Source organism: Amphiprion ocellaris, chromosome 2 (assembly GCF_022539595.1).
Source record: "Amphiprion ocellaris isolate individual 3 ecotype Okinawa chromosome 2, ASM2253959v1, whole genome shotgun sequence".
Lineage (NCBI taxonomy): Eukaryota > Metazoa > Chordata > Actinopteri > Pomacentridae > Amphiprion > Amphiprion ocellaris.
This window is the reverse complement of record NC_072767.1, coordinates 2,084,382-2,107,702: the sequence shown is the minus strand read 5'-3', so window position 1 is coordinate 2,107,702 and position 23,321 is coordinate 2,084,382. Positions and strand designations below refer to the sequence as shown.

The 23,321-nt window shown below is 39.3% G+C and overlaps 1 protein-coding gene across 3 annotated transcripts in view; it reads left to right on the top strand.

The window, feature by feature from the left end:
- Positions 1–19,299: 19,299 nt before the first annotated feature.
- The window catches only part of tle2a (TLE family member 2, transcriptional corepressor a), a 52,759-nt gene continuing 48,737 nt past the window's right edge, over positions 19,300–23,321 (top strand). For all 3 annotated transcript variants that reach the window (XM_055017816.1, XM_055017815.1, XM_055017813.1), the window contains exon 1: positions 19,300–19,866. In XM_055017816.1, the coding sequence (XP_054873791.1) occupies positions 19,843–19,866 (24 nt within the window). In that variant the 5' untranslated portion in view covers positions 19,300–19,842. The remainder of the gene's footprint in view (positions 19,867–23,321) is intronic.

The following is a 23,321-nucleotide window of genomic DNA, read 5'->3' as shown; positions in this document are numbered from 1 at the left end:
GTCATTTTGCATCTGTTTTGTTGTCATTTTCTGCTTTGTTTGTGTCATTTTGCGTCTGTTTTTTGTTATTTTGTATTTGTTTTTTGTGAAATCGAGTTTCCTTTTTTTAAGTGTTTCTTTTGTGTCATTTTGTGTCTGTTTATTTGCCATTTCATGTTTTGTTTTTTGTCTTTATATCATTTTATGTCTTGTTTTTGTCATTTTGTGTCACATTGTTATTGTATCTCTTTTGTGATGTTTTGTGTCAGCTTTTTGTTGTTTTGTTTCTTGTTTGTGTCATTTTGTGACCATTTTTGTCATTTTGTGTCAGTTTTTTGTTGTTTTGTATCTCGTTTGTGTCATTTTGTGTCAGTTTTTTATTGTTTTGTCTCATTTGTGTCAGCATTTTGTTGTTTTGTGTCTCGTTTGTGTCATTTTGTGTCTGTTTTTTCATTTTGTTTCTCATTTGTGTCATTTTGTGTCAATTTTTTAGTCATTTTGTGTCTCATTTGTGTCAGTGTCTTATTTTTGTTTTTTTTGTCGCATTAGTGTCGTTTTCTGCCTGTTTTTGTTTTCTCTTTATGTCTGATTTTTTGTTGTTTTGCATCAATTTTTTGCCATTTTATGTCTCATTTGTGTTAGTTTGTATACATTTTTGTCCATTTTTGGTGTAATTTTGTGTCAGTTTTTTATTGTTTTGTGTCTCATTTGTGTCAGCATTTTGTTGTTTTGTGTCTCGTTTGTGTCATTTTGTGTCTGTTTTTTCATTTTGTTTCTCATTTGTGTCATTTTGTGTCTCATTTCTGTCACTTTGTGTCTTATTTTAGTTTTTTGTGTCGCATTAGTGTCATTTTCTGCCTGTTTTTGTTTTCTCTTTATGTCTGATTTTTTGTTGTTTTGCATCAATTTTTTGCCATTTTGTGTCTCATTTGTGTTAGTTTGTATACATTTTTTCCATTTTTGGTGTAATTTTGTGTCTGTTTTTGTTGTTTTGTGTCTCATTTGCATCCCTTTTTGCCTTATTTGTGACATTTTGTGTCTTGTTTGTGAGGTTTTGTGTCCATTTGAATTTTTTTTTTATCAGATTTTTCATTTTTTAACCATATTTTAGAGAAACTATATACTACTGTTAGACTTGAGCTGCATTTTTACAGTAATTTATGACAGCATAGGTTTTATTTAGGATGTCTCTCTGTTTTAAGTCTCTTCATGTAATCTTAGACTGAAGTCATGATGATAAGATCTGGACTCTGAAGATCAAACCATCTGTTGTTGTTTTTGTTGCTCAACATACATGTAATTTCCTGGAACTCTGGCTGCATGTTTTGTGCCGTTTACATGCTGCAGGATGAATTTTGGACCAATCAGACGCCTCCCTGTTGGTTCTATATTATTGATAACACCAGACCTAAAACATTTTTCCGCTACAGTGCTGTTTATGGTGACGTATCATCATTACTTAAAATACCAAGATCATTTTTCACTCTTCTGCTGCTGTCATATGTTCACCTGGAGCAGAGAGTTTGTTCATACTGGACAACATCCTATTTTCCTTTTTGAATTTTAATTTCAAAGTTTCCAGTCCATTAACCTGCAGCTGTTTGCCATTGGAACATACCATCATAATTACTCAAGCTGAATGTATTTTTCTTTAATTACTTTCATGATTTGCATGCAGGTCTAATTCTGTTTGGTTAATTGTGCTCACATGTTGTTGTTGGGCTTCATGTGAGACTTTTTAACCAACGTCAGACCGACTCTGCAGCTGTGATCAATCAGCAGTGATTGTTTGGTGGCAGCTATGACTGGTTCAGATTAAAGAGAGACATGAGAAGATGAGGAGTGATGATGGTGATGACAAACACAACAGCAACAAAAAGGATTCTAACTTCAGAGTTGAGGGCAGGTAGGTTTTCCAGCTGTTTTATTAATAAAAGTCAACTAATAGAATGAAGGAAGCCATTGACTCTCTGAAGCACCGATGATGTTTTATGCACAAAAACTTTATTGTCATCTTAATTTTTAAGGCAGCGTTACCTATAATAATTAATTATTAATAATTGGGACTTTATCTTACATTCTATTTGCAAATGTTGATCTATTTTTTTGATCAAATCTCTGGTCAACTATGACAAGAGAACACACTAAATACTCAGTACAGACCAACCTCCACAGTTTTCTGCATATAACTGAGACCGGAAACAGCTTTTTGTGATATTCTAAGGATTATTCCATCTCAAATCATCAGGTTCCTTCTGGTCAACCATCTCCGATTTGCTTGAAACTTTTGTATTACAAACTCTGAATATTTAAAATAATTTCAGTGAAACTTTACATTGATATATCAAATATTTTTTGAAGTAACATTTCTATTAAAAATTGATAGTTGACCCAGTTTCAGCACATTTTCTTTACAAAAGTTGAGGTTGTTTGAACAACAGTATCTCTGGAACTATTGAAGAGAATAGCCTGAAGGTTCCTCTGTTATTTCTCATCATGGCATTGATGGAGAATCTGCAACACTGGACAAGCAGATCAAATAGTCTCTGATTAGAGATGAGTTGAAATATAAAAAAAAAATATTAAAGCTGTCATGAAAAGTCCCATCTTTGAGCTCACATTAACAAGAAAATTGATAATGGAGAAATCATCTAATTATGTTTTCTGAATCATTTGTAGCTGATTGTCACAATAATACAAACTAAAACATATAAAACACTTTTAATGTCAAATACTTGGTCACAAAGATGGAAAAAAGTAATTTTTGGCTGAACTTTCATAACTGATTGAGCAGGTAAGACAAGTTGCACCATGAGCCTCATCTGAGTAGAACAGGGCTCTAGAGTTTCAAAGTGTTTTTTATTTAAATATATTTCTTTATATATCCAAATATTTAATAAATCAACCTAAAATTGCACAAATATCTTCATAAACATGCATATTTTAAGTTCAAATCAGAGCTGGTTGAGCAGAAATTGTTCTAAAGATGTAAATATTAGAGATGCAGTGAACCATATTTGAGCTCCAGGAGCTTCTTGTTTGTTCAGCTACTAAGAGACCATAGATAAGACTTTAAAGCTTCAGTTTGTTTTGTACAAAAGCCTTAAATGACCTTTTGTCCTCCTGTCAAATATTTAATTAGTTTTACTTGTGTGAAATACATGAAGCTGAGATCCATTTGTGGGTCGTACCAGCTTCTTAGTTTGTCCAGAACGTGTCTACAGACATCATCTCCAGCACTGATTCCCTCAGAACAAATGCAGGACGTGATGGAGAGATTACATACTGATGCTCAAGTAGTCCGAAAGCATCAGCAAGGAGCACTTTTGAGATGGAATAAGATGTTTTCTGTCTTTCCCTCGACTTTTTTTTCCTATCAGAGGTCTTGAAAGAAGAGAAACTGAACTGTGATAATGTCAGGCTTTATATGATTTATTCTCTAAATCCATTATAAATGACTTTTTGCTATAATGCTCCAACCTGAAGCATCTAATAATGTAAGAAGATGTTACTCAATCACCTGAAGAACAGACAGTCAGGAGAAGTCTTATATTGTTCATGTTTTTCGCAGTCTTTTATTAATAGGGAGAGATTGAATTCAGCTGCTGTCTGAACTGCTGTAGAGACTTTTTGTCAGAAAGTTCTGCAAATGCACTCTCTGGACTAGTTAAAATTTTCTAGAGATGAGTCTCATTCTAGCTCAGGAAGTCCTGCACAGCTCAGTGTTTGTCGCTTCGCACTCACTGGCAGTGACCTCCTGGAAAGAAAGAAGCAGTGAGGAGAAAGTCTGTGAGGCCGGAGGAGCTTTTGGCTGCAGTAGAGGAGGCCATAAACAGCCTGAGGAGGTATCTGAAGCGCTCTCGCATCCAGCTTCCAGTCTCCAGTCTCTTGGCATTAGCATGTTGTCTTGGACAGTAGTTCTGTGCTCGGGGGCCCGGCTGCAGGGGCCTCGCTGGATAATGGTACATTTCTTTCAGGCAGAGAGTGAGAGTGTGAGCAGAAGCAGCTTATCTGGCTGCTCGCCATCCTCACCACCACCAACAACCCTGACGAGGGAGTTATATATTTATAAATCACACACACAGCAGCAGCTTCATGTCGTTCCCCCCCTCGACCCTGCAAGTCATGCGTGACTTTATGGATTTATGGCGGAGGGGAAACGAGTCCCGCTGTGGAATAGTAGCGACACCGAGGAGAGGTAAACAAACCTCGGCTGCGACGCTGGGAGGCCTGATGTGACAGGGCCTCTGTTGGGAAACAGCCCAAGGTCCTGTTTCAGGCTGGAATGATGTCATTGTGAAGGGAAGTCAAGGCCACATGGATGAATCCACGTTCTTTTTTTATTAAGAGTGATAATCAGGAAAGCTTTTGTTCCTGTCTCATGTGTTTACACGGGACTAACGCACCATGACAAACTGTAAAACCCTCATGCGTGGACTCCTGCAGAGACCACCCATCTCCTTAGCAGAGGATGATATGCGTCTGTTTCTTAAAGCTGCTGTGTTTGAGTTTCCACATTTAGATTGCAGAGAGTTATGCATTATCTTATGAGGCCTGGGAGCAGATATAGGCCGAGTGTGATGTCTGTGTGTGGATTTAACCCCTCGACAAGCTCAAAACATACACTTTAAACTCTCTAGCTCAGCATTTGCACAGTGCAGGGACGTGAAATCACAAACACCAACATATTTTTAAAATGGCACTTTAACAGCGTTTTTGTTGAAGCCAAACTAAAGAGTCTGACTAGTCAGTAAATGAGCTCCACTGAGTACACAGACAGTCGCCCTCAGTGGGTTAGAGGTGTTGTATATCAGTCAGGACTCGTCATTTAACACTCCTGTTTACATTTTAAGTCCAGTTGTGGTCTGTTTTGGTGATAAATCATTTTTCAGTAAATAATAAAATCCACAGCTTTGCAAGAAACTGTTTTAGGCTTCTAAAGTTTCTTCCTTATGTGCTGGACCTTCTCCAACATGACAAAATCTATTAAAACTGCATGACAGAAAGCATAAAAAAGACTTTCTGCATCCAATAGAGCAAATTTCTCTCATCACATGAGAAATCACCTCTTAAAACCCATTTTTATAGGCTTGCTTTAATGTGATGTTTATTTTTAGCATCTATTTTCATCATCTGAATTATTTTTAATTTATTATCATATGTATTTGTATTTATTTTATGATTCATTTTATTAAATGTTTCCATTTATTAATCTATTTGTTTTATTTATTATTATTGTTATAATAATACTTATTATTATTATTATTATTATTATTATTATTATTATTATTATTATTATTATTATTATTATTATTATTATTATCACTAGCCTTATTTTTATGGTTGTACCCTATGTTTTTTTTCTTTTATTTCACTTGCTCGGTTCCCTTACATGGATGTGACATTTTACTATTTTATCTGGTGTTGCTGTATTGATTCACTCTGAAAATCTTTTACTGTGTTTAACTCTACTTCTCCACTTTTGCCTCTCTGGTCTTTCCTCTTCTGTTCGGACTGATCAGCCATCTATTGTTCAGTGGTCTTCCTGACTATCCTTTTCATTTTTGCTCAGTCTCTATAAAACTCTATTTTTAAAATAAATAAAGTTATCACAGGAGATGATCTTTAATCTTTGGCACAGTAGGTTTTAAAACGGTCTCCTCTCTTCTCGTGTTTCTGTTGTCTGTGTAGCTGCAGCAGAGACAGTGAAGGACCACAAGGGGAAACAGGAGGCCTGGGTCTGCTCAACAGCCAGCCTTCAGTCTCCCCTGGAAAATACAAGCCGTCATCTGGTGCCAGAAATCTGCAGAGCGAGAAGGAACAGTGAGTGAAAGAAGGGAAAATGTTAGTGTAGATGCCGCTGGCCAAGAAGGAGCAGGAGAGGATGGGTCATGTTCCTAAAAATTCAACAAGAGAGAGGGAGAGTGTTGGCAGGATGCAGCTGGAATCAAAAGAAAGAAACTCACTTTTACCTCAATAATAAGAAGGTAAAGTTACAAAAGAGAGACTGAGGAGAAACCTACTGTCTGGGGCTGAGACTTTCGGGATTGTTTTATTTTAAATTACGTAGATAAAGCATATAATGTTGAAAACTTTGCTCTTCTTGGACATCCATGAGGCGGACATTATGGTTTTAAAGGCTCCAGAGTCATTCAGAAGTTCACAATTTGACTTTATGTTGCAGCACTGAGGAAATTAAAAAGAAGTTGAATCTTAAAGACCTACATATTTTTGCATTGTTGTAAAATGACAGTACAGAACATTAGCATCCTCCTAGATACTGCAAAAGAGATGCACCTCATATGGTTGCAGCAGTTACCCAGCAGCATTACAAATACATGGTAGGACAATTTGCAAGTACTTAGTATGTCATAATCTGGGTCATGGGCCAGTTTTGAGTTTCTTTTTCATTATAATCAGTAGTGTTCATTTGGATGTGTGGTTATGCTGTGATGGGGATATTGTGAAGCATAAACAGAACAAAAAGAAGTAGAAGTAGTAGTCCTGCTGGAAACTGGGCCCTTTTTCTGTTTGGATACTTCAATCAGCCATTATTATCACCTCCTCTGACACACAAGACACCAGAACACAACACACACCAGCAACAGGTACAATCACAGTGTTACACCCCGACAAAGCAAAAACCTGGTTTCATCAGAAAAGGTCAGTCTCCTCGGGATAAAATTCTAACTCCTCATGACTAAGATTGTCATTGTGGCACCATTAGATTAACATAAAGAGAATTGAAACCACAAAAGGTTCTCACTGGGATGTTTCTCCTTGCCCATTTAAAAGCACCTGTTCTGATCCATACTCCCAAACCTAAAGACAGGAGAGGAAAACTGCAGTCCTGCACAACATCCTGTCCAACTACTGTGGGAAACATTATGCTCCTTTACTGTTTACTATATGAGAATCATACAGTGGTAGGGTTGTAAATGAGATGGGACTACATGTGATCACTAATAGGCTGTACATTTTGTAGTTAGTTTTCTGGAACTTTTCCAGCAGACACTCATTAGGTTCTTTAAAGGTCAAAATACATGTAAATATAAAAGATTTAATTGGAAAATGTAAGTTTAATCTGTATAGTAAACAATATTTAAACATCTACAGTGTGTATATGAGTGGGAAGCATGTCCTAACTAGCGGATATATAAATATATTCACTAACGTTCATAGCAGGGTGAGCACTGCTTCTGCTTTCTGAAATGATCATGTAAGAACATAAATACAATAACAATGTACAACTTTGTGAAACCATACGCACAGGGGACAATGCTGTTCACAAAGTTTAGATCCTGAGCAGAAATTTCACTGAAACAGCTTAGGAAATGAAGTCTAGTTAAATTAAATAAAATAAACAATACTAATTTTTTAATCTAATCTGACTGATGTTAAAAGGTGCCATGTTCATGTTTTAAAGAGGTTACATCGCTAAACAAAAGATAGAAAAACAGAAGATTAAATCATGCCTACATGTGTATCCCTTTATAACATGGGATGTCAAGTTGATTGACAGGAGTTTCAATATTTATAAGTAATACAGAATGTGTTGTATTCCATTAGATTATGACGTGTCAACAGGTGCCTGAATTTTGATGTTTTCCTTTGCATAAATAGAGACATATTACCTGCAGCTTATTCTATTTCTGTACTTAACATGTTCACACCACTCTGTTAATACTGTATCATATAAATTCATATTCTTTACACTACATAAATATTTTTTATACATCTTGGATTTTATGTCTTGCATACTTGCATGCACTGTTTGCTGTTTGTACTGTTAAAATTGTTCCTACTGTATCTATCTTAGCACATTTATTGCTGTAAAAGCTGATCCACTTAGACTTTTCCTGTTGTGCTGAACTTTTTCTGCTTTTTTTCACTTTTAAATAGATGCTAAACTGCAGTCAATTGTCTTAGTACTCTGCAATAATAGTAATATTAAATCTAACATTTCTGTCACAAATGTTTGAGCAAAGTCTACTCCTACCTATGCAACTCACTAAACAGTTTACTAAAACCACTTTATAAACTTTACTAATTCAAAAAGGCTCTTTACAAAGGCTTTATTGACCCTTAATTGCCTAATATTTGTGGGAAAAAAGGAGGGGCAGTGAGAAAATCATAGTCATTGATTGGGTTACATGTATGTAAGAATACGTCTCTGCTGTAATGCAGCTTCACATACAGACATAATAGGCATCAGTTCCATGAATGTGCACTTCTTGTGGATGTTTTTCCTAATTTTTTATTTATTTATTTTTTTGGAATATTATTGATTTACGAACAGCTCGGGATTGACATTATAATGGCGACACCGTATGGTAGAAGCTTTTAATTGCAGCCTGGTGCAAAAATAAGGTGACTGTATTGTTTACAACAACCCTAAGTGAAGAGAATTTTCACCATCTTTCCAAAAAAATTGACCATGAGCCTTAGAATATATAGTGGAGAGTTTGTCAGTTTGATATTTATACACCTGGTGGTTTCCTGGATTTGCTAGAAAATGTGAAGATGTGTTTACTGCATGCATTAACCCATTAAGCGTTGGTTGCATTACTTCTATTGAACAGCAGGTGGCAGCATCATGCAGTGGTCCAGCTTGCTGCCTGTAGGTCCACAGGTTAAAAACCCACCAAACACTCAACAACATCAACAACAACATAGTGGCCTGTTTGAGCTTCCATGTGGTTGTATTTGGAAGTCAAAACTACCTAATTTGAACAATTTATTGCATGTATATATCCACCAACAGGGATTAAGTTAGTCTAATATTTAATCATTTAGTACTCGCTCTACTGAGTTTGTCATTAATAAATGTGTCAATTGCAGTTATTTAATAGGAGAAGTCTTGTTTTTCATGCAGATTGACTAATTTTGCAGCCAGACTTAACAGATCATGTGTTTCCCCTCCTACATCTCTTGTCCTGATTCATGTATAGAATTAAATTCCACGGTCTCCTTCCCACGTTAAATGCATCTACATACAAATTAACACCCGGCCTGCCCTCCAGCTTCGCCGGCACTCAGGTAAAGTGGAAACCTGTGGCAGCGACTGTACACTCCTGGCAGGGAGAGCATCACTCCTCTGTGTGAGATGAGTGACAGCATGCCAGAGTGCTGTCAGTAGCATTTGCAAGTCAATGCTCAGATTTAACCTCTTCGCTCTCCCTTCAGTGTGGATCGACTGCCTGCATTCAAAATCAGCCTCTGAAAAGATGCTCTTTTCTCACTCAGAAGAAGGAAGAAAAAAAAAGTAAGAATATGAACGTATGAGGTCAATACCATTGACCTTGTCGAGGAGTTTCACTGGCACATATGAATTTTTTTTTTCTTTCTTTGCAATCTGCCTCATCGTCACCTCTGTGAGCGTACAGTTCAATTTTTGGATTTCATTGCCAAACTGTGCAAGATGCTCCACTGACAGAAGTCCAGAAGAGATCTTATTCCACTGAACTGCAAAGTGACAAATCAGTCAGTTGTTCTGTTTTACAAAAGCAAAAAAAAATAAATAAATAAATGAAAAATGTGAGTGTAAAGGAGACATCTGTCCACAAGTCTTGTCTTATTTACCAAAATAGAAAGACATGGAGAAAGATTGGTCAGTATTGATCCCGTCAGCGTCGTGGTCCAGAGGCTGGAGGAGACTTTTGAGCGAGGAAACAATGTTACGGCACAGCAGTGGAATTCCTGAGTTCCCAGATACACATGCCTCTGGGCGTAAATGTGTCAGCGCCTGTTTTATGTGTGCATACGTGTGTGTATGCGTGTCACAGAGGGTATTTATTTGTATCCGCCTGCAAGGAGGTGTGTGTGTGTGTATGTGTGCGTGCATGTGAAGCATGGCTGCTGCTGATGTGGGTCATTACCCCTTGGTTTCCCCCAGGGGCAATGCAGCAGGAGAGGACAGGAGGGGAGGGGGTGGATGGAGGGGTGGGGTAGGGGGGGCGCAGAGGGAGGAGGTGGGGATGGGAAAAATGGAGGTGGAGGAGGGTTCAAGAGTGAGTGTGTGTGTGTGTGTGTGTGTGTGTGTGTGTGTGTGTGTGTGTGTGTGTGTGTGTGTGTGTGTGTGTGTGTGTGTGTGTGTGTGTGTGTGTGTGTGTGTGTGTGTGTGTGTGTGTGTGTGTGTGTGTGTGTGTGTCTGTGGGGGGGGTGGGCTGGGGGTGTCCCACAGGAGCAGAGACCAATAAATCACGGTGCCGTCTCTGCGCTGACACCCAGCTTGTCTGATGAGGGATGGGGGGAGGAGGAGGTTGGGGAGGGTTGAGGGTGAGGTGGCGGTGGGGGGGGAGGTACGAGGGAGGGTCGGGGGGTGAGGAGGGGTGGGGAGGGCCGCCATCATGACAACACTGTGGCCTTGTCTCCCTGTCACTCAAAGCCCACGCCTGCCAGGAGCCAACTACACTGTAAAAAATCAAAGGCGCTAAATGGGATTCTTGAAAATTATCTATTGTTGGGTTTTTTTTGACAGATTTTTCCTGCTTTAATCAATTACAGATAATAACTTATAAAACCACAGGAAAAAAAAGGATTAATTCACACGTTAACAGTATAAATACAGGCTAGAACTGTACATAATGTCCACATCGAAAATCTGGAAGTTGTTCTGTTTGCAATTTGTGCTTTCTTTAATAATATAAGATTGTTACTGTATCTAAATCAGCTAAAAATATCATATATCAATATTTTGTAGATTTTTTTCATTACTTGAAACAAAATTATATATATTGAGGTTTGAAAAACTATTTTTAATCTATTTTACGTTTTTCCTCTTTTGTTAAAATACAGATAATAACTAATAAAACCGCAGACAAAAAGCATTAATTTACACATTAGCCATTTAAATACAGGCCAGAACTGTACAAATCAAAGATAAATATATAAATAGTAAATTGTTCTGTCTGCAATGTGTGATTACATTCTTTAATTACAGAATATTTTTACTGTATTTAAATCAATATTTTGCTGTTATCTGATAGAAAATAACATACATTAAGGACTGGAGGATTGAAAATTCCTTTTTAAACTATGACTTTACATGGTATTTCCTCTTTTGTTAAATGACAGATAATATCCAGAAAAAAAATATTTGCATGTTTACAAATGTTTGCTGTAGTGTAAAAGATACATTATGCATAATAATAACTGAAAAATGGTAAATATTTTAACTGATATTAAACAGATTCTCTCTGTTTTGTTAAAATACAAATAATCTTTTCATCTATATATTACTGTTTACTGTTATGCACTACAATACCAAGTCAGTCTATTTGGCATTAAAACCTTTTTGATTGTGATTCTGATTCTAATATCCAGTATAATAAAAAGAAAAATTTTAATTCCAATGCTGACATTATTAATCATTTAAATAGAGGCCAAAACTGCAAATAATGTCAACATCAAAAATCTATATTTTTAGAAATGGAAATGTGTTCTTTTACAACATCTAACTGTAAAATTAGACTTCATTTAAATCAGTTAAATATAGAATTATTTAGAGATATTTGATGTTATCTAAAAGAAAAATATGTATATGGGGGATTGAGAAATAATTTTCAATCGTTGTTTACCAGATTTTCCCCACATTGTTAAATTATAGACAATAACTAGTAATATTGCAGAAAAAAACCTTAATTTACATGTTAGAAAAAAAAGAAAATAGGCCAGTTTTTAAATGTTGTAGTTAGAGTTTTGCATTGTTTAAATGTATTTTTCTGTCTTCTTGTTTTCCAGTTTTTTTTTCTGAAGTGTAAAGCCTCTGGGGGAAACTGGAGAGAGTTTGTGTGGCCCTGGAGGATGGGATACCACAAAACCATAAGTTTATGACCCAAACCAGAGCATCTTCCTCCAAGATGATCCCTTTACTCAGGGGAGGCCATTTTTTAAAGAGGCTCTGTCTGCTGTAGAGTTCAACCAAGCTGAACGAAGTAAAAAAAAACTCCACTCTTTTGTTTACAGTTTTAGAGGACATTGATTTATATTCCAGGATCTTCTCTGAACTTTCGACAGTTTTAATACAACGGGGTTTAATCTGTTGCATTGTGAGACACGCTGTACACACAGAGTGGTGGAGAATAAAAAAAGAAAAGTGCATCAGTGGGTTTTCCATGTTGAGATGAATGAAGAAGCAGCACTCAGAATGCAGCAGGTCTTTATGTTCTGCAGAGGCTTTACTGTTCACCCCCATGCTTTCCTACCAGTATGATTGTTGTGAAACTGCAGGTCTGAAGGACCGTCTCTGAAACCTGATGTTTACGACTGACATTTTATGTTGTTCTGAATACAGCAGCTCGGCTTCTTACTGCTCAGCATCACATCTTCGCTGTCATGGCTCTCTCCATTGGCCTCCTGCTCATTTTAGAATCAATTTTAAGATTTTACTGATCACTTTTAAAGCCGTTCTGCGTCTGGTCCTGGTCCTTCAGGCTGTTTCTAAGTTGTGACTTTTTGTCCTCAGGATTCCTCAGCTTTGGATGGACCCTGAGAAGATCATTTCTATTGCTTCCATTTTTTGTACTTATTATTGACGGTTGTAATTTTGCATCTTCTGTCTCCTTGTTTTAACTTCATCTTAAATTAATCTTCTTGTTATTTTGCCTTCTGGGTGTCCTGTTTTCTCTGTTGTCTGTTACTTTTTCAAAAGCTATAAAAATTCGTCTTCTTTTATTTTCTCTTCTTCATTGTCTCATTCCCCTTTTTCCTTTTGCTCATGTTTATGTTCTTAGTATTCTTTTTCTTCTTCTCATTCTTGTTCTTGCTCATGATCTTGCTCTTCTAGTTTGCACTCTTCTTCTTAGTGTTCTTGCTCATCTTGTTTATCTTCTTCTTGTTCTTTTTTTCTTGTTTTTGGTCTTCTTGTTCTCATTTTACCCTTGTTCTGCTTCTTGTTCTTCTCAGTGGTTTTTTCTTGGTCTTCTCATTTTGTTCTTCTTACTATGATTCTTCTTTTTTCTCTGCTTCCTCTTCTCATTCATGTTCCTTTAAATTTTTCTTGCTGTTTTTCTTCTTTATCTGCTTGGTGTTTTTGTTTTTTCTTTTTCTTCCTCATCTTCTTCTTTGTTCTTACTGCTGCCTTTGTTCTTGTTCTTATTATCTTTATTACACAGCTGGATATTTTTTTTTTTTTGCACTTTTACACTGTATAGTAGAAGTGCCTGTGGTGCTCTGAAGTGAAGTCAGGTCATGTAGATTTGGTCTTTTGGGACAAAAAAAGCTAGCCTCATCCAAGCAGCAACAATAGTCCCAGAAATACATTGTGCTTCAGCAGTACAGCCTGCTCTCAAGTTGTTCACGTTTTTGAAATCACCTTACATGTCCTCAAGAAGCATCTTGCATTGTATTCTATGGATGGGATGTTAGCATATTATCCCACAGCTGCCTGTGTGTGCAGAGAGACAACATCAGCAGACAGGTGAAGGCTATTGATCCGAGGAGAACATTACAATAACCACTTTCATCATGCTGCCTGCCAGTAAACAAAAGAACTGATGGTTCATCGTCTCGACAGGATGTCTGTCCAGCAGACCTTGTCCGCTGTTATTAGTGCATCATTTAGTATTAATATCAGTCACAGTTTGACACTGATATCGCTCTTGGCAACGATGCAGGAATGAAGTCGTCTCTGAAGTTTTGAAGGAAGCGAACTTGTTTTCATCACCTCTTTGAAAACCCTCCTGATGTTTGTGTGATAATTTGGCTGCTGTTTTCTTCACCTGTTGTAAGTTGTGCTCCTTTCACCTCAGGCTCTTTCCACTGTTTTGCTCCTTTGAGACAGGTGTGTGCATCATGATTCTTCAAAAAGTTCTTGGAATCACCTGGAAATAAGGGTCATGACTCTTCATTTGGGGCATCACTGTATACTATATCATGTCCACAAAAATTTTAATGTTTGTTGTAATTTCTTTGTTGGTGACGCCCTTTGAAAATCAGTAGGTGAGAGAGAAACCAAAAAAAATGGACAAGAAAGAAGCCAGAGCTGTGATTAAGCATCTGCATGAAAAGGGAATAACCCTAAGGACATGGTCAACACACTTGATAAGGACTCCCTTTGCTATTTAATCTTTAAGAAGTGGGTTGCTGATTTCAAATGGTGCAGAGAAAGCACTGAAGATGACCCAAAACCAGGGAGCACGGATGATCAAATGGAGGTCATTTACCACACAGTCATGAATGATGGCCATGTGAAAGTCCAACACAGAACACATAGCAAGAATGATGAACATCAGTGTTGGCCCAGTTCACGCTGTTTCAACTGACACCTTGGGGATGAGCAAACTGCCTGAAAGATGCCCCAAATGTTGACAGCACATCAGAAGTGGAAGAGAATCAGAATTTTGAGGACACACTGGCTCGATTTGTGACCCAAGATGAGACATGAGTTCACCACTTTGATCCAGAATCAAAGCAAACAATGCAAACACGCAGGCTTTCCGAATCCAGTAAAGTTCAGGCAAGTTGCATCTGTCAGCAAGGTGATGACTTCTGTGTTTTGGAACAGAAATGGTTCGCTCATGATTGACTTCTTGCAAAAATATGAAACCATTAATAGGGACTGCTGTGCATCAGATTTGCGACAACTGAAAAAAGCAATCAAAGAGTGAAGGAAAGGAAAGCTTTGAGCTGGAGTGTTGTTGCTCCAGGACAATGCATCTGTCCACACAGCACAGGTGGCAGAAGCAGCCAAATGTGGCTTTGAACTGCTCCCCCATGAATCTCACTCACCCAAACTGGCCCACTCTGACTTCTGACTGTTTCAAAAACTGATGGTGAAGTCATGCATGATGTTGAGTATCTGGAGACTCCAAAAGTGGCCTTCCACGAAGGGATAGCGAAGCTTGAACATTGCCGGACCAAGTGCATTGAAGTTAAAGGAGACTGTGTTGAAAAATAATTCAAGAACAATCTTTGTCCTGTGATGTTTTCTGGTGAGGCCGAGAACTTTTTGAAGTACCCTCATATGTTCTACAGCACAGTATATTGCATGTACAGTTAAACAATAGGAATCATTACAGTTGCTTCATGCTCCTTACTCACCCAACCTGCACCATCTGACTTCTGTTTCTAAAACTGAAATCCCAATTCATATTTTCAGAGTAATGTTGAGGTCATACATAGCTGTGGAGGAGTTTCTGGAGGCTCAAGATGTGACCCTTTTCCACAAGGTAGACCAAGTGCACTGAAGGTAAAACAGAGTATGTTGGGGGCGCCCAGCTCAACTGGGGCAATCCATGAATAGCGGCTATATTCCCCAACAACTGGGTTCGATTCCAGGTCACAGGCCTCTGCTGCAGGTTGTCCAAAAAATAACTTAAAAAAGAGATTATGTTGAAAAATGATGCAAGAGCAATCTTCCTCCTGTGAACTGTTATCCCATGCACCTTGCTAACCTGATCTTCACCATCTGACTTTTGTTTCATAAACTCATCATTTTCAGAGTGATGATGAGGTCATGCATGCTGTTCAGGAGTATATGGTGGTTCAAAATGTGACCTTCTTACACAAAGGGATGTCGACCAAGTGCATTGAAAAAAAGAAGACTGTGTTTAAAAAGAATGCAAGAACAATCTTTCTTCTGTGCCATTTTTTTGGTGATGCCAAGACCTTTTCAAAGTGCCTTGTATATTCTACACTACAGTACATTGCATGTACATTTGCTGTTGTTCCATGCGTCTTACGTATGTGACCTGCACTGTCTGACTTGTGTTTCCTAAACTGAAATCCTGCTTCCATGGTCTCCATTTTCAGAGTGATGATGAGGACATGCATGCTGTTGAGATGTATCTGGAGGCTCAACCTTCTTCCACTAAGAAAAGAGAACCAAGTGCACTGAAATGAAAGGAGACTGCACTTAAAAATAATGCAGGAACACTTTCTCCTGTGATGTTTTCTGGTGAGGCCAAGACCTTTTCAAAGTGCCCTTGTATATTCTACAGTATAGTATACTGCATGTACATTTACTGTTGTTCCATGCGTCTTACGTATGTGACCTGCACTGTCTGACTTCTGTTTCTTAAAGTGAAATCCTGCTTCGGTGATCTCCGTTTTCAGAGTGATGATGAGGTCATGCATGCTGTTGAGATGTATCTGGAGCCTCGACGTTCTTCCACTAAGAGAAGTGAACCAAGTGTATTGAAGTTAAAGGAGGCTATGTTGAAAACTAATGATAGAGCAATCTTTCTCCTGTGAACTGTTGCCCTATGCACCTTACTAACCCAACCTGCACTGTCTGACGTCTATCTGTTTCCCAAACTGAAATCGCCATTTTCAGAGTGACGATGAGGTCATGTATGCTGTTGAGGGGCATCTAGAGGTTTATGATGAGACCTTCTTTCATGAAGAGAAGTGAAACAAGTGCATTGAAGTTAAAAGACAATGTGCTTAAAAATAATGCAGGAATATTTATCTGTGTGATGTTTTCTGGTGAGGCCAGAAATGCACTCTATGATTTTTTCACAGATTGCATACAGTATGGGCTCAAGCTTCACCTTCTACAGTAAGGACAATTTATCCATCATACAACTAGGCTCTAAAAATAATGGATAAAAAAACCTACCCGGTGGCATCATTGCAATATACAAAAAAAATACAATCTTATGAGTTTTGACAGTTTTGTACAGTTGTGTTCTCTTAAATTAGTATTCAAATGTATCAATAACCTTGCACCTGAACCTCTTCATCAATATATCCAAAGACAGAACAATAATAGAGTAACAAGAAGCACAGTGGAAGGAAACTGCAGGATTCAATGCTGCAGAACCACTTTTGGACAGTCTGCTTTTTCAATCAAAGGTTGCAAACTTTGGAACATTTTACCAACTGAAATAAAATCAATAACTAATATTAAAACCTTCACAAAAAAAGTTAAGGTGTGGCTTAAAGCAAACCAGAGCTGTACTCATTTTTAAAGTGTTGTAGCTTAAGTAGTTAATTTGGATTGATTTGTAACATTTTACTTTTTCTTTTCCTTCTTGCTTTTGTTTTATAGATTTGTGAGGATTTTTAACTTAATTCTGTAAGTTATGGTTGTATTTGTTTAGGTTTTTTGTATATTGTACTTTTAAAGGATTGTGATCTTGTATGTTTTGGTTGTTTTAAAAGCCCAACTAGGGACAGGAGTTGAGAATTAGCTGTAGCTAAAACTCTACATGCAACACATGGGATTCATGAACTGTATTGAAGCTATGTTAATTGCATTGTCTCTATTAAATTAAAAACAAGACAAAGACAAGACAGAACTTTTTAAAGTACCCTTGTATACTCTACAGTATAGTAGTATAGTATACTGCGTGTACACTTACTGTTGTTCCATGTGTCGCACTTGTAACTGTTGAGGGGGATCTAGAGGTTTTGGATGTGACCTTCTTTCGTGAAGAGAAGTTAAACAAATGCATTGAAGTTAAAGCAGACTGTGCTTAAAAATAATGCACACTCTTTCTCCTTCGACGTTTTCTGGTGAGGCCAAGAACTTTTTGAAACACCTTCATAGGTTAGCATGTGCTTACTTAGACTTCCTTGCACCTCGCACGATTGAGGTGAAACCAAAAGGTCCTGCAGCACTGAATCTTCTCCCATTGTGGAGGCCACTTTGATGTCCCGTCGCTCTGAGGAGGAGAGAACTGCACTGTGGACTTAGTGTGTTTAATCACTGGAGCTCAGCCAGCACACAAACACACACTCCTTCATCTGACCTGCCAATAGCAATAATATGTGTCCTTCACTTATCGTTTTCTATCATCTATATTATAATGCCCCCCACCACCTCTGCACAACAACACAGTCTCATACATCCTCCGAACCCTCCCCAAAGAACCATGAAACATCTTCCCTGTGCAGCAGCAGCAGCAGCAGACTGCAAAAGCACTGCATTCCTCATGACTTCTTTTTTTTCTTCTAATAAATGTGATCCCAGAATCCGGGGAGGGAGACCAGTGCTGTGCATTAAAATTCATGGGAAAAAATGGCAATAAAATCTTTCTTTCTCTCTCTTCCCCTTCTTTCCTCTCCCCTACTTGCTCCCCTCACCCCTTTCTCTCCCCCGTTTCATTCCCTCACTTGTCTCCTCAACACACAAGCATTTTTTTTCATCATCATCACCCGCACGCATACACACACACACACACACACACACACACTCTTTCGTTCAATCTCCTAACCCTCCTACTGGCTCGTCTTTCTCAGCATCCCCCCTGCCGTCCTTCATCCTTTATTCTCTTCCTCCCTCCCTCCCCCTCTGTCTCTTTTCTCACACACACACACACACACACACACACACACACACACCCCATCTATATTTTCCAACTCCACCTCTGGCAGGTTGTGATTTCCACTGTCAGAAATTGCTTTTTCAATATCTCTCTCTCTAATTATGAGCCCAGCTAAAGGGGTCGTGCCACCAGAATACCAATTTTTCCACCATTTCTCCCCTTCTTCTGCAGAATAATTCTTTCAGGTAACAACAATGTGCACACTCAATACACAGCTATACAGCATTATCCATACTGCATGTCTCATTGGGGTCTTATTTGGATCTGATCTGCCCCCCCCCTCCCCTCCCCCTTTTTTAATGTTTAGTTAATTTTTGACATTTAGAAATGCAGATGTTTAGCACTAACTCGATTATTTCCACAGGATGCAATAGAAAGGGGGATGCAGGCCTTTCTGAATGCATTGCTTGGTTTTGTGGGGAGAAAAAAAGGAAAACCGCTGAATCTTGATACAGCAGCCACACAACTCCTCGCATTCTCAATCACTTCAAGCACCCAGGAAAGGGTTAACCTCATGGAGCGGTTGTAAGCGCCTGCTTGATTGACGTGCAGAGCATTGTGCTGCCCGCATTATCCAATCAAAAACGGGTCGCCACACCCCACGTGGGGCGATCTCGACGCTCATTGGCTGCTTTTTACCAGTATTTACTGTGCCGAGGCCGAGCCCCACGTGGAGATTTCATTCAATCACTGAACAATTCCTGTGAAGGGAGAAAAATTTTGCACTTTTTCCAAAAAATTAAACAAAATTATGGTTTTCCCCAACATGCATGTTCAATTGCATGCCTGGAATAAGACAAGAAACCCTGCAAATATGCAAATATCGTGAGGCTATTTGCACAGCAGCGTTGTGCAAAAAAAGGCTCAGATTTGCAAACTTAAATCTAATGAAATTGTGTTTTTTGGTTTCAAAAACGCACCATAAGGTGATAAATTTAGCAGATTGCGGAGGTAAAAATGAGCCCCGAGGTCCTCAGATGTGATGTCCCATTGAGGATCAGAGTAGGGGGGTGGGAGTGTTGTGTGAAAAGAGTGCAGGCCAACGAGCGAGACAAAAGAGGCTGCGGCTGCATTGAATGTGCTGGTGGTGTGTCCGTCTCCGAAGCCACAAGCAAACCACATTCAACCACCACCGCCTCCCTCCTCTCTCTCCTCCATCTAGCTCTGGCCTCTTTTTTTTTTTTTTGCTGAAAATACATCGAAGGGAAGAGAGAGGGGAGAAAACAATTTGACGATATTGCTGGAAGCGCGCAAGTTGGGGACTTGGAAAGAGAGAAAGAGAGAAGAGAGGAGCTCCCTGGGATCGGATCGGACCGGGTGTTTCTCTTCCCCCTTCGTCCTTTTACTACGCGTCGCTGCGGTGCGGGCTTGGAGGAGATATAAGCCAGAACAAAGGAGTCTTGAAGCGAGGAATGAGCGAGTCGAGACTAGCTCTGCGTTCGCCTCTGAATCCGGGCCAAATGCCTCAGTGAGAGACCGACGATAGTACATCGGCTGCTCGCATTTTCTCGACGAAGCTTTCCGCCCCGAAAAGGGAGAAAGAAGACACACAAAAAAGACGCACACGGGGACGCACAAGTCGGCGGCTACGATGTTTCCTCAAAACCGACCACCGGTAAGTAGGCGACTATGTAGCAGCCCTCCAATCCGGATCTAATCTTTGAATACATTGTGTTTTCAAACCACTCCGGCTTGTTTTTTTTTCAACCTTCTTCTAGGAAATTCTTCCCATCCTCGCTGTGTTTTTAACCTCCTTTGTGGCTTTTTTCTGCACCTCACATTGTTTGCCTGTGTATCGGTGTTTGTCTCCTGAAGGTCAGGCCACATTGTTGAGGGTTTTTATTTATGTTTTGTATTGAGGCAAAAATAAATAAACCCCCCCCCTTCAAACAACGTCCAACTTCTGTGCATAAAAGTCTCCTGTCCTCGGTGGCCACCATCACCAAAAGCACCACCAGGTTGGAAACATGGAGCCTCCCCTCCTTCTCCACACTATTGTGGAGTTGACCCAGATGATGAAGTGTGTGTTTGTCCCTTTTCCTCAAGAGCTTGTGTGTGTGTTCATGAGAGAGGGAAAAAGGGGGGAGGTGAGGTGAGTCAGCTTGGCTTGTTGTCACCTTCTCTCAAGTGCCACTCATTGTTTTCACAAATTCAGTTGTATCAAGTGTGATTATAGTCCCTGAAAACTCCATTTTTCGCCAATAACCTTCAGCGATTTGGCTCTAGAAACTAAAATATAAAAGATATTCTCATGCTTTTTGTGTGTTGAAATGACAGAGGTGGATCTGCGAGGGGAATTCACGCTGCATGGCTTTAATATGTGTTAGCCGAGTTTAGGTGGAGAGCTTTCGAGCAGCCTGAAATACATAAACACCGGTCCTCCAGCTGTGTGAAGTATCAATTAAGACCTGCTCATTTGCCTAACCCTCCTCTACATCCCTCAGTCATGCCACCCTGCACCCCACCCCTGACACTGTTTTGACATTCGTGTCCCACGTATTGAAATCAGATTAGGCTCATTGTGGAGCATAAGTTCATGTTTTTAATTAAATGTGCCCAAATCCGGTCAAGCAGGTGATTTATTTTCCAGCTGAGATTGCATTGTGACTTCAGTTTCATCCTGCACTTCCGTTTGTGCGATAAAGACCCTCCTCCTCCTCCTCCTGTTCCTGCCCAAACATACAGCACATACAGAAACATTACACAAACACCGGCAGCTGTGTGTGTAGTATTGCTGAGTGCAGGAGGCAGACTGTGGCTCTGTGGTCTGCACTGTAAACCCAATCCCTCTCATCCAGCCTCTCCTCGCTGTGTTCCTGTGAGAGCTCCAAACCACATCTTAATGTATGGGCAGGCGTCCCAGGGTGAGAGTAGCAGACTGCGGCGGGTCTTGGGTGGAATGTTTAGGTCCGCCGGCCCCCGTTTCATTTCAGCTGCGACCGTGTGAGGCCAGCCGTCATCAGAAAAGTCTCCGGCCATCAGCGGCTCTTGTTTGCACCTCGGAGTGAAGGGCCACTCAACCCGGCTAACTATTTAATCTCTGAACTGCTACGCTGGCAGTAACCTGTCAGCGCTGGATGTTGGTGTGCTGTGAAGGAAGTGACCCACATATTATACAAACATGCAGCTGTATCTTCCCACAGACGGCTATCTTTTCTCACACAAGTCCAATAGAAATGTGTCGTGTTTGCTAGAAATAGTGAAGAATGGTGTCATTTTCTTTAATCCCATGAGAATTTAAATGTACTAATATCACATCCAGGTGCATTTTAAAATACTAAACATGAAACTTTGTGGTTGTATTTAACTTGCATCTTTATCGCATATTTATGAGAAGAAAGGCAGCAAAATAAACCCCCCCCAAAAGGTGAGAAAGCTACACAGAGCTTCAAATTTCTCTGTTGAAGTCAGATTTTCAGACAAATCAGAACATATTTGTATGCATTTCTGAATGACAGATGTTAGAACCTGAACAAAATTGTCTTTGATTTACAGCAGAGGCATTCATTTACATCCCAAACGGATGAGATGTTGGTTTCGAAACGCAGCGATAACAAACCATCGGATGCTGAAATCATGTCAGAGAAATGCTGATGAGTTCGGTTTTAAGAAAAGATTTGAACTGAGCCATGTTCTTGAAAAAAGTGACTTTTCAGAGTTAGACAGATCAATCTTTGCTGATTCTTTGCGTAGAAACTTGTAATCAGCTGCTTGAAATCTTTTCCCTGACAGGATTGTTGTAACTTTAATAAATACACATATTCATATACTTTATAGTGAACACAACAGGCCAACAAATCAAAATTTCAGCTTTTAATCACACATTATGCACATCTTAATCTACAAATGAGACAGCTAAAGTTCTCCTCAGCAGAGATAATAAATCTAATTCCATGTACGGACGTTACATCAACACCACCTAGCAAACGCTTGAGGTTCTTGTATGTTCCCAGATGATTTTGTGGATCCAGGTTGATGCCAGAAATGATAGACCAGCTGAGAAGTGTACAGGACATGGCAGGCATGACTGGCTGTCTCAGATCCTTAGCCTTCCTTTAAATCTGCCACTGTGGCAGGAACACAGACTGAACGTGAATAAGAAAGCACAACATCAAAGCGGAATATAAAATAGTATTCAAATCAGGAAGAAATATTTGTTTTGTGGGCTTGTAATGACTTGAAATAATGCAAAACTAATACATTGGCCACATATTTCGAAAGAAAAAGTGGTGAAATCACGAGGTGGGTGGGCTGTGTGTCGCATGTATATGATGTCCGTCTGTTTGATTTTGAATGAACAAGTTGTTTTACTCTATCGCCAGAGTCTGTGGGAGGTAACAGAATTGTCACAAAGACATCCAAACCTCTCAAAGGTCACAGTAAGATTGTTCATAACAGGCCTCTGCTAACCATTCCATCCAGAACAATGCCCTGGGCTGGGGGAGGGGTGTGTCAGGAGAGCACTGCTGTGGGGGGAACCTTGGGTAAATTGTTGTAATTTAAGCCCTTCTGCCAGATTATAAATGTTTATTATCCTACAAACAGCAGCTTATACTTGCTGTTGTTGTGTCAGCGTGCACATGCTTTTAGCTGATACTAAAGTGCAAGCCTTCCCACAACAATATCACATGCTACACAATGAGCATATGCAGCTCACTTCATCCTTAGTCTCACATTGTCAGACCATTCTGCAGCATAGAATGGTCTGACTGCACCTTATCATTCTGCTGTAAGGGGGGAAAATGCTCTGTTTTTGTTGTGTTTCTTTAAAACAATCACATTCATGTTGGGTGAAGGATGCAACAATGGTTTACCTTCAAAATAGTGATTTTTTTTTGAATATTTGCACAAACAGAGGCAATAAGAGTCATTAAAATGGATAATTCACCAAATAACTAGCACGGCTAACGTACTGTACCGTCCACATCTTCTGCAAAACTTTCAACTTTTCGTGTGGTAGGTTGCCAGACTGAAGGTGTTAGTTGTTGCTTCCAGCAGGGAAGACAATTTTGAAAACAGTATCACGTAGATGGTAAAAGGTGAGGAGCAAGTTGCATGAAATGTGCAACC